Source organism: Guillardia theta (assembly GCF_000315625.1).
Source record: "Guillardia theta CCMP2712 unplaced genomic scaffold GUITHscaffold_96, whole genome shotgun sequence".
NCBI lineage: Eukaryota > Cryptophyceae > Pyrenomonadales > Geminigeraceae > Guillardia > Guillardia theta.
This window is the reverse complement of record NW_005434578.1, coordinates 254,902-265,588: the sequence shown is the minus strand read 5'-3', so window position 1 is coordinate 265,588 and position 10,687 is coordinate 254,902. Positions and strand designations below refer to the sequence as shown.

At 55.9% G+C, this 10,687-nt stretch overlaps 5 protein-coding genes across 5 annotated transcripts; 2 read left to right on the top strand and 3 right to left on the bottom strand.

Annotated features, from left to right (window-relative positions):
* Positions 1-811: 811 nt before the first annotated feature.
* GUITHDRAFT_53930 (hypothetical protein) lies at positions 812-1,132 on the bottom strand (the record flags this gene model as incomplete). Its single annotated transcript, XM_005824324.1, has 1 exon — positions 812-1,132. A coding segment is annotated over one exon (321 nt), but the record flags the coding sequence as incomplete, so codon positions are not given.
* A 19-nt stretch (positions 1,133-1,151) lies between these two features.
* On the top strand, positions 1,152-4,275 carry GUITHDRAFT_78166 (hypothetical protein; the record flags this gene model as incomplete). Its single annotated transcript, XM_005824323.1, has 4 exons — positions 1,152-1,306; positions 1,403-1,562; positions 1,751-1,812; positions 4,212-4,275. Coding segments are annotated over 4 exons (441 nt in total), but the record flags the coding sequence as incomplete, so codon positions are not given.
* Positions 4,276-4,300: 25 nt separating this feature from the next.
* Positions 4,301-4,528, bottom strand: GUITHDRAFT_61926 (hypothetical protein; the record flags this gene model as incomplete). The annotated part of the gene is made up of 1 exon (XM_005824322.1): positions 4,301-4,528. A coding segment is annotated over one exon (228 nt), but the record flags the coding sequence as incomplete, so codon positions are not given.
* Positions 4,529-7,102: 2,574 nt separating this feature from the next.
* GUITHDRAFT_116514 (hypothetical protein) lies at positions 7,103-8,913 on the top strand (the record flags this gene model as incomplete). The annotated part of the gene is made up of 4 exons (XM_005824321.1): positions 7,103-7,927; positions 7,974-8,329; positions 8,380-8,735; positions 8,810-8,913. 4 exons carry the CDS (start codon positions 7,103-7,105, stop codon positions 8,911-8,913), a joined length of 1,641 nt encoding a protein of 546 aa, XP_005824378.1.
* Positions 8,914-9,455: 542 nt separating this feature from the next.
* Positions 9,456-10,547, bottom strand: GUITHDRAFT_116513 (hypothetical protein; the record flags this gene model as incomplete). The annotated part of the gene is made up of 1 exon (XM_005824320.1): positions 9,456-10,547. One exon carries the CDS (start codon positions 10,545-10,547, stop codon positions 9,456-9,458), a length of 1,092 nt encoding a protein of 363 aa, XP_005824377.1.
* Positions 10,548-10,687: the final 140 nt, after the last annotated feature.

Genomic DNA, 10,687 nt, shown 5'->3' with positions numbered 1-10,687 from the left:
TTCCTCCCTCCTCTCCACGTCCTCCTCCTCTCCTCTCCTCTCCTCTCCTCTCCTCTCCTCTCCTCTCCTCTCCTCTCCTCTCCTCTCCTCTCCTCTCCTCTCCTCTCCTCTCCTCTCCTCTCCTCTCCTCTCCTCTCCTCTTTTCTCTCCTCTCCTCTCCTCTCCTCTCCTCTGATATCGTTTTCTCTTCTCTGCTGCCAGGCATCACCTGATATCCTTTGTTTCCAGGTGCGCGGTTTCTGTTTACAGGGTGGACGACTGAGAGGGAGGAGGGGGAGGATGAAGCTTGGTCTCATTCTTTTCTTCCTCCTCTCGGTCCTTCCTAGCACAAGCAGTGAAGCACGGGCAACAAACAGCAGAAGCATCGAAAGTTTGGCAGCAGGCAGTGAGATTCACCTTGCTGCCCTCAAGAACGACGTCAAGGCAAGGATATCCTCTACCTCTGCCCTGTTTTGCTTGCCGCCCCTCTCTTCTATGCCCGTTCTCAGCTGAAAGCCTCCACGTCATCAGAAGCTTGAGGAGCTGATCGCACAAGGGAAGGACGTAAACGCTCGCATTCGATCCACCGACACCCCCCTGCTGCTCGCTGTCTCCCGTGACAACCTCGCTTGCGGTAACCTTGACTGTGCTCATGATGATGCAAGAGAAGGAGGGGAGATGGGGACGTGACTTGTTGGCTTAGTCGATCTTGTTGGCTTAGTCGATCTTGTTGGCTTAGTCGATCTTGTTGGCTTAGTCGATCTTGTTGGCTTAGTCGATCTTGTTGGCTTAGTCGATCTTGTTGGCTTAGTCGATCTTGTTGGCTTAGTCGATCTTGTTGGCTTAGTCGATCTTGTTGGTTTAGTCGATCTTGTTGGCTTAGTCGATCTTGTTGGCTTAGTCGATCTTGTTGGTTTAGTCGATCTTGTTGGCTTAGTCGATCTTGTTGGCTTAGTCGATCTTGTTGGCTTAGTCGATCTTGTTGGCTTAGTCGATCTTGTTGGCTTAGTCGATCTTGTTGGCTTAGTCGATCTTGTTGGTTTAGTCGATCTTGTTGGCTTAGTCGATCTTGTTGGCTTAGTCGATCTTGTTGGCTTAGTCGATCTTGTTGGCTTAGTCGATCTTGTTGGCTTAGTCGATCTTGTTGGTTTATAGTTGAACTGTTGCTACGACTCGCGAAGCAGAACATCGACGTAAACGTGCAAGACAAGCATGGGACGAGTGCGCTGCATCTTGCTGCGACGAGGCGACAAGAAAAGATCGTCAAACTTCTTCTGGCAGCGTCAGCCGAGGTGAACATCCAGGACAAAGACAACAAGACGCCTCTGTAAGTTTCTTTCTCCTCCTCTTTCTTTCCTCTCTCTCTCCCCCCTCCTCTCCACGTAACAAATTTCATTCCCAGGCATCACGCCATCTACACCAGTGAGATTGTCGAGCGTGCCTTTGGAAACAACCAGCGCAATGTCGTCAACCTCCTTCTCCTCCATGGAGCCAACCCAAACGTGCGTGACATCCAGGGCTCTACTCCTATACTCTATGCCGCGTCTGCTGGAAGTGTAGCTGACACTATCATCTTGCTAAAGGTCGTCCTCCTCCTCCTCCTCCTGTCTCTTCTCCTCTTCCTGCTTTTGCTCCTGCTCTTGTTTCTCCTCCCCGTTGCTGCTCACTACTCCCTCTTTCATTCCCCCATTGCCGTTTCCTAAACCTACTCTTCGTCCTCCCCCTCCAACCCCCTTTCTTTTTCTGACGGACTTGACTGACATGCTTGCAGTTTGGGTCGGATGTGAACGCCAAGAACTTTCGGGGCCTGACAGCTCTGCACATGGCGGCAGCGTACGGACATCTTGCAGTCGTCGAGATCTTGTGAGGAGAGGGAGGGGCGAGGCTAAAAACAAGACACGAGGACGAGGACGAGGATAATAATGAAAAATAGAAAAGAAGAAGATGGAGATATGATGGATGATGGAGATGATGATTGCAACGACGATACTCAGTAACTATCTTGTCTCGATTTAAATCTTGTCTTTTGCCAGACTTGACCACAAGGCTGACCCTCGACCGATGGACACGTATGGCAGGTGAAATGTTGCAGGAGATTCTCGGCCTTGACGCTACGGAACAGGACGGCATCGTCCATGGCAATCGAGGAGAAGCACTCTAGTATCGGTCCACTGCTCCTCCTCTTCGTTCCACCTTCCCCTCCCTCCCTCCGTTCTTCTCCCTCCCTCCTCCTTGCACCGTCCTCCTTCTATTTCTCTCTTGCCTCCCTTCTCCTCTCACCCTCCCTCCTCCTCTCAACCTGCTTGCTTTCACTCTGTTCGCTGCTCATGCTCGAGCAAGCTGACATCTGCTTGCAGGGAGGATCCTGCTAGAGGAAGAGAGGAGAATGGAGTCCTTTGAGGCTCAACTGGAGGAGGAGGAGGACGAGACAGAAGTCAAGTGGCGATACAATGGAAAGGAGAGCCCGGTGAGAACAAACTAATAGAGTGAGTGCGATGTAAGAACAGAGCAGATATTGGATGATGTCAATCGTTTCTTCCAATCGTTCTTTCGGTTTATTCAATTCTTTTGCTTTTCCATTTCATCTGACTTACTTCCAGAGTTTCTCGCAAAACGTGGGCAACTGATCAGAGGGTTCTGGTTCTTTCCTTGTTTATCATCCCCGTCCTTCCGCTTCTATGTGAGTATTGGTTTTTGATCCTCCTCCTCCTCCTCCCCCTCTATCTCGCCCAACCCCCCCCACCTCTCCCCTCCTCTTCTTGCCTCTCCTTTCTACACTAAACTCATCCTGGTCCACATAGGGATCGCAATCTCCAGCTCCTTGGGGAGGAGGAAGAAACAAGCTTGATGCCTCAACGTGATCACGCCTGACTCGGGACGGCTCGGCGGGAGAACTCCACCCCGCTCTTCTTCCCGGGTCTGCCGCTGACGACCTGCATGGAGGTTAGGAGAGGAGAGGGGAAGAGGAGCAGCAGACGTCAATGTCGAAGGAAGGCCGCATGACCTCGAGCGAGCAGCGAGCAACTTCGATGGACTTTTTCATCATCTTGTCAAAATATGCATCGTCCGCATCCATCTCACTCGACGCCCTCCTGTTTTGCGTCAGTGACCCTTCCTCCTCCCCCTCAACGCCTCCTCTACCCGGATCGAGTCATCTCCAGGGACTTTCTTTCCATCGAGCCGCGAAAGCCTCTCACGACCTCCAAGGATCGCCTGCAGCAGAGTGAGGAGGAAGAGACGCAGCTCGACGCTCTCACCTTCCTCCCTCCATCTCGATCGAGTTTCGCGGCCTCACCACCTCGAGGGATCGTCTGCCTCCCTGGTCCATCGATCCTCGTCCTCTCTCCGTTTCCCGCGACCTCGAGCTCAGGTCCGATGGCGCCCCACTGACTTCACTGCGAAGTGCGAGGGCCTTCTTTCCGATCACTGAACTTTCCTGCGATCTCCTCCCGACCTGCAGCAGAGTGAGGGCAGCAGACAAAGACAGATTCTCCTGCACCTCCAGCGAGTAACGCGCATCCATAGACGCTCGAGGCTCGTCGAACTTGATCTCGTCGACAAAGAGTTGGTCTAGCAGCAGCGTCACAGCCCTGCTCCTCTCCTCCCGATCTCTCACCGGACGCGCTGGTTTCCTCCGCCACCTGCTTTCTCAACACTCGTTCGCGGAGAAGAAGCTCCAGCGCCTTGCTACGCACAAGCATTTCCTCGATGTCCTCCATCGTCATCACCCGCTGCAGCAAAAGACTGATGAGTGATGTGCTGCAAGATGGGGAGAAGCAGAGGGCAGGAGCAAGCCCCGGGAGAGGAAAGCAGGAGCAAGCCCAGGGAGAGGAGGGGGGGAGCAAGCCCAGGGAGAGGAGGGGAGGAGCAAGCCTAGGGAGAGGAGGGGAGGAGCAAACCAAGGGGGAGGAGGGGAGGAGCAAGCCTAGGGGGAGGAAAGCAGGAGCAAGCCCAGGGAGAGGAAAGCAGGAGCAAGCCCAGGGAGAGGAAAGCAGGAGCAAGCCCAGGGAGAGGAGGGGGGGAGCAAACCAAGGGGGAGGAGGGGAGGAGCATGCCTAGGAGAGGAGGGGAGGAGCAAGCCCAGGGAGAGGAAAGCAGGAGCAAGCCCAGGGGGAGGAGGGGAGGAGGAGCATTCACCGTGTGATCATCTTCCATGTGCTTGGAGAGAGGGATGGGGCGAGAGCCGTCGAAGATGGGAGTCAAACCATCATAGACGACCTTGTAGACCTAAGTGAAACCCTTTCAGTCCCTCCAGCACAAGTCCAGCAGCCCAGACCTCAATCATGTCGGGGCTGACCAGCTCGCCTTTCACAGGGCAGTAGTTGTCAAAAGTTCCCCTAAAAATCCACCCGTCCGCCCACGTGTATGTCCCCTCCCCATGGAACGAGTCTTCCTTCCACTCTCCGAAGTACTTCCTTCCATCCGGCCAGGTCTCCGTGCCGGTCCCGTGCCTCTCATCGTCTCTCCACTGCCCTTCGTACTTCTGCCCCGATCGCCATTCGTAACTCCCTCGTCCCGATCTGATCCCGTTCTTCAGGTCCCCTGAGTAATTGCCAGTAGGAACTCGATTCGCTCGCCGCTCTGTAAGGCGTCAGCCGAACCCACAGGAAGAGGGAGGGGAAAAGATGTGGCGATGAGGACAGGAAGGGAAGGAGAACAGGAGGAAATGGTGAGTTTGGGGCGAACCTTTTTCCTGCTGCAGCCTCAGACGCGCGGTGATGGAGGTGCCTGTTATACCCAAACTCTTCTTTCCTCCAGGAATGAAACTTATCGGATCATCATAGGACTGAGCCGCGGTCATCAACGAGCCTTGGTCATATCGTATCACTTCCATGTTGCTTTAACTTGTTACTTTTAACTTGAGAAATGGCCTTTGTTGTTCGGTATCTACTTGAATTTCTTCAGAGCTGTTTCAGGAGCTATCAAGATTTTGTTGCTTGCTCGCTTCGCTTGTGTTCTCCTCTGCAATGCTCTATGCCCTCGTCTCCTCGTTGCTTCTGATTAGTTTGGTCGCAGTAGTGGGGAGGGGTCTTCTGTACCCCACCCCTTCCCTTACTGAATAAGCAACCCCACCCTTCAAATGGTGTACCCTCCCTTCACCCACTTTGAAACTCTAAAAAGTACCCCACTTTTACAAAATCAAAAAGGAAGCGACCGGTGCAAGTACGACTGAAGATAGAGGACCCGTACTTTCCGTACCCCTACCTATCCTCTGATGGTCGTCATTTGTACCAGCAAATTTGGGTACGTACCATGATAGGACATCCTAGGGAATGGCCTCCGTAGGCTGTGCTAGCGCTGGTCATTGAAGTCCTAGGAAGGCCTTAGGAATATTGAATAGGGATAGGTCAGCATAGGGGTACGCCGGGACATGAAGAAAGAGGAGAAGACACGAAAAGACTCCAATTCGCGACCACGTCATCTAGTTGAACTGAGTCCCAACGGCGTGGCCGGCGCGGCCGGGCGGCCCCGACCTGCCAGCCGGGCCCGGGCCTGGGCCCCGGGCCGGGCCGCCGGGCGGCCACCTGCCGCCGGGTCAGGCTACCGTGACGGTACTACCCCGGCGTGGTAACGTACTGCTACGGTGCGGGCCCCCGTACGGTGAGTCCGATCCGGGCCATCATCTGAGTCCGTCACCGCCGAGTCGATCATCCGGTGACGCACGGTGATCGGACGGTGCCTGGATCAAGTTGGTGACTCCAATACCGTAGTACCGTGCGGGCCCGCCGGGCCCGGCCCCCAGTGAGCCTCGGAATCGCGGGGCCCGATGATGATGTGCCCGGCTGGACCGCCGCCACGGGGTGACTGCTCCGAGTCGTCCGGCCGGGCCGCCGCCGCGCGGCCCGCCGGGATCACGACGGTGCCCGGGACTTCATGATGCAATCTGTGAGACTCTCAATACTACCTAGCCTACACCGTGTCGGAGGCCGGGCTGTCTGTGGCGCCGGGCGGCCGGTACCGTCCGGCCCGGGGGCCGGTCCGATCACAGGCCGGGGCCGGGCGGCCGGGCCGGTCCGATCAGAGTCAGTCACCCCGGGCCCGGCCGGGCGGCAGCCGCGACTCAGCCGGGCTGCGGATGCCCACCCGCCGCCGGGCCCACTGCCCGCCGGGCCGCCGCGGCCGGCCAGCGTCGGAGTCGGAGAAACTTCCGAAACTTGCTGCCGCCGCTTGAAGTTCCCGGCGGGCCGGCGGGCCGGGGGAGTCCGATCTGTGCGGCGGCGGCCCGGTGGGTGAGCCTGACTCTGTCCGTCGAAGTCCGTCAGTGATGCCGCAGTGCAGTGCTGACTGGCAGAGTGCTGCGGCTTGCGGCGGCTGGGCTGCGGCGGGCCCGGCCCAAAAGTTCCGAGTCAACACCGACTACCCGTGGTCTTCTACCCCCTTTAGACTTCGTAAGAGGGTAGGGTAGTTAGATCATTTGAAACTCGCTGACCCGACATTCCACACCCCTCCAGTCCTACAGCAACTGAGAGGTGGTCGGTAACCCTTTCACTTGGATTCCAAATTCATGTATGGTCAAGTAGAGAGAAATTGTAATTGACAAACCAAGTAAAATACCTATTCCTTCTACCTTCACCAACTTCGAACCCCCATCAGAACCCCCCTGCATCAACAGTACCCCTCCACACAACTCCTCGTACCCCCACCCCTTGCGTTGTCGGAGGGCCATGAAATGATCACAAGGCATTCAGAAATGGAGGGCAGGAGGGAAGAGGAGGAGAAGGTTGAAAGAAGATGCAGAGGAGAAGGCTGATGAGGATGAGAGAAGCCTGATGAGGAGGGAAGCATCAAGATGAAGGAGCGAACTAAGGACAAGCATAGAAGGATGATATTCACAGTTTGGCTGAAGAACTCTGAACGACTTTCTCCATGTGAAATGATGGGGAAGCGAAAGAGGGAGGGAAGCGGGGAGGGAGGGATGTAAGTTAGTAGGTAGATAAATGAAAGGATTGTATGTGATCAACAGTAAGAGGGATTGGGAGGTTAAAGTTCCTTCCTCAACTCGTTCCTTTCCGTGATCTCTGTTTCTCCAGGTCTGCTCGAGCTCGGTCGGCGATGAAAATGAGAGTCGCACTTGGAGATCGTTGAGAGAATCCACCAGACAGTGTATTGCAAGAAGCAGGGAATGAGCACGCGATCGCTCGGTCTCTATGGAGCTGAGGGGGATCAACGTGGGGGCACGGGGGCGGGAAAGGATTCATTCGATGCGGGGAAGGAGCTTGAGCGGCTGCAGAGAAAGCTGAAGCTGTTGGAGGAAATCAACCAAGAGAACGAGAAGGACATGGAGAAGCTGAAGAAAGACAAGTCGAGGCTTGAGCGAGAGAATGACTCCCTTCAACGTCTGCTCGAGCAGCGAAAGTTCGGAGACGAGAACGATCAGGACCTCAAGAAGGCGCAGAAGGGAAACGACAAGATCAAGCGAGAGCTGGACCTGATGCACACTCAGCTCAAGCTGACCTGCCAAGAGATAATTCACCTGAAGAAACTCCTGGCTGAGAAAGACGACCGGTATGAGAAACTTAAAGCTAGCTTGGATGTCCACACTGCAAACTTTAACAACGGATCGTTGGAAGACAACACCAACATTCGCTCGCTCAGAACAAAGATCATCTCCTTAGAAGCTGAATGCGATACGTTTAAACTGAAGAACTCGAGCCTGGAAAACGAATGCCACTCGTTGAAGGACAAGGTCGAGAAACTTTCATCGCAGCTAAACCGTAGAGACGAGGAGTTCTCCACCAAGTCCGAAGAGCTCACGAAACTAGAGAAAGAGCACATGGAGCTGAGACAAGTTACTGATCAGCTTGCAGACGAGCTTCTTGATCACAACAGGCTGAAACAGGACGTTGACTTCGAAGTCAAACTGCAGGCCTTTGAGAAGGAGCGCAAGAAGCTCGAGCAGTCCAAGAAGAGCCTCGAGGAGGAGACACTGACGATGAAGCGCGTGCTTGTAAGTCTCTCCTTCAGTCTGCTCGGACGAGTTAACATCTCTGCAGGTTGAAAGAGAATCCGCCTCCTTGAACCTCGAGAAGAAACTCGCAGGGGTAGAGAAGGAGCTTGAAGCTGTGAAGAAGAAGTTTGAGCAGGAGCTGTCAGCCCTCCAGGAGGAGAAGCAGCAGCTTGGCAAGGATCTTGCGGCGTCGAGAAGAAAGTGCGACGAGCTAACGAGCATGTTGTTCTCGCTGAGAGAAGAGAAAGACATCCTCACCGTCCAGCACGCCGACACGGCGGCAGAGCTCTCGCAGACTCAGAGGCTTGCACATGAGACGGTGAAGGATCTGAGCTTGCGGACGGCCGAGGCTCTAGAAGGTTTGCAGAAGAAGCTTTCTGCGCGCATCGCGAAGCTGAATCAGTGAGCTTGTACAAGCTGCTCCTCACCTCGCAGTGCTGACTTGGTCTTAGACAACTGGAGAAGCGCAAGGACAAGATTGAGAGTCAGAAGGAGGAGATCAAGCAGCTGCGAGGCGTGTGGCGGTCCCTCCTCGTTAGCCACCCGGACCTCGACATGGTGGGAGAGGCGTCGATCGAAGAGCTCAAGATGTCGCAGCAGGAGAAGCAGCAGCTCGAGAAGGAAAACTTGGAGCAGCGGGACGAGATAGAGTCGCTTGTCGTCATGGTCGCCATGCAGCACCTCCGGCTTCTCATCGCCAGGTGGCGACAACCAATGTTCCGGGAGAGATTCAAGCTTCAGCTGGAGGCGTCAGTGCGCGCTCAGATCATCGAGGACAACAGAGAGGAAGGAGTGGTGGTACTGGATGGTGAGAACCGGCCGCTCACTTCTCGTTATCTTGCGCTATGCTGAGACGAATGGCGCGGTGATGCTGAACGACAGGCAACGACATGGCAGCCAGGAAAATGATCCTCTCGATCCAGGAGGAGCAGACCAAGAAGGTACAGGAGAACCCGAGCATCAAGGACGAGGTCTCGCCCGACTGAGCGTTGGCCTCCTCTCCTCCTCTCACCTTCCTCCTCCGCCTTGCAGATCAACTGCCAGGTGGTCTACGACAAACTTGGAGCTGCGCTCGAGCGGGTTGATCCTGCCCGCGCAGCCTCTCGTTTGCTCGCTGCTCCTGCACGACCAGCAGGCAGGCCCAACGGGACTAGCGGAGGGAGCGAGGGAGCGTACGCCTCGCACGCGCGGGTGCATGGAGAGATTCTGATGCGGAAGGAGGAGAAGGTGGTTGAGGAACGACACGGACATGCTGTTCATGTCCGGCCCGTCAAGTGACAACTAAGTAGCAAGTGAGGCAGCGGGAGAGGAGAGGTAGTGACAGGAGGCAAGTGATGGTCGGAGAGGATATGAAGGGAGGCGAGAGAACTGGAGCAGGTGTGGCTGGGGTCAGTGGAGAAGAGGAAGAGTGGAGAAGAAGGGGAGGCGAGAGAAAAGTAGAAGGGGTGAAGGTGAGGAGCAGAGGGCTGGAAAGATAGTGCTGTGCAAAGGGGATGGAAGGAATGTGTTGGGAGAGATTGAATTCATTCTAGATATGAAGACTGAGAACCTGCGTGCCTAGTTGCAAACGATGAGACGCTGATCGAGGATTGTACTTGCTCTCCTCCTCCCACTCCCATTCCTCCCTCGCTACCCTCTCCTCCTCCTCCTCCTCCTCCTCCGCTCTCCCGTTCGCCAGCGCAGTGGAGAAGGACTTGATTGAGGTCAGGGAAAGGTTTTGGCTCATACTCGTTCTCCGTACGCTTCTCTCGACACTCTCCTCCTCTCCTTTGTTCATGGCCGCCCGCAGTCGTCTGAAGGTTCTCCAGAAGTGAGAGGAGACGCTCTCGTATCCTCCCCCAAGACGAACCTTGAGCGAGCTGAGTTTCTCTGCTGCTCGCGCCATGGCCTCTCGGTCGCTCGAGGTCTCCTGCAGCCGCTGCCTGCATCCCTCCAGCTCGTTCCTCGTCGCCTCGAGCGTCAGCAGCTCCTGCTGGGCCCAGTCGAGCTGCTTCTGACTCATCCTCAATGCCCTTCCCAGCTCCTGCCTCTCCTCCTCGTGCCTCTCCTCCATGCTCTTCATCCTTCTCCTGTGTGCTGCCTCAGCAGCATTGGCGTTGTTCTGGTTCGCCTGCTGCAGGTATGTCCTCTCCTCCTCGCTCGCGCGCAGTCTTCTCTTTAGCCCATCGTGTTCCTGCCTCAGCTCCTCTAGGGCCTCCGACAACTTCGCCGCATCCTCCTTCGCCTCTATCCTCTCCCTCTCCGTCTCCGTCAAGCGAGCATGCAGTTCTTGCGCATGTTCCTCCTCGCTGACCAGCCTCGCCTGTAATCGCTTGAGCTCGATCGCGGCCTCCTGCATGGCGAACTTGAGGGCAGCGACGTCGGAGTCTGTCTTGGTGGACCTGTCCTTACATCTCTTGAGCTTGTCCTTGAGCCCTTGCGCCTCCTCCTTGCTACTCCTCAGCTCCTCCAGGACCTCCGCATGCCTTCTCCGCAGCTCTCGCAGCTCGTCGGTCAGCGCTCGCTTCTCCTCTGTCCTTACCCTCAGCTCCTCTGCTGTTTTCTGCTCCACGTCTCTCGTCGCGTCCTCCTTCCCGGTCTGCGACGCTGCTGCCAGTCGTTTCTGCAGCTTCGCCTCCATCTCCCCCGCAGCTCTGCCGATCCATCCGACGTCCTGCCATGCATGCTTGCGCGAGACGAAGGGTAGAGCATGGCGGGCGATGACTACCTGGCACTCTTGCCGTAGCCTCCTATCCCTCCGCTCCTCCTCCCCTCCCTTCC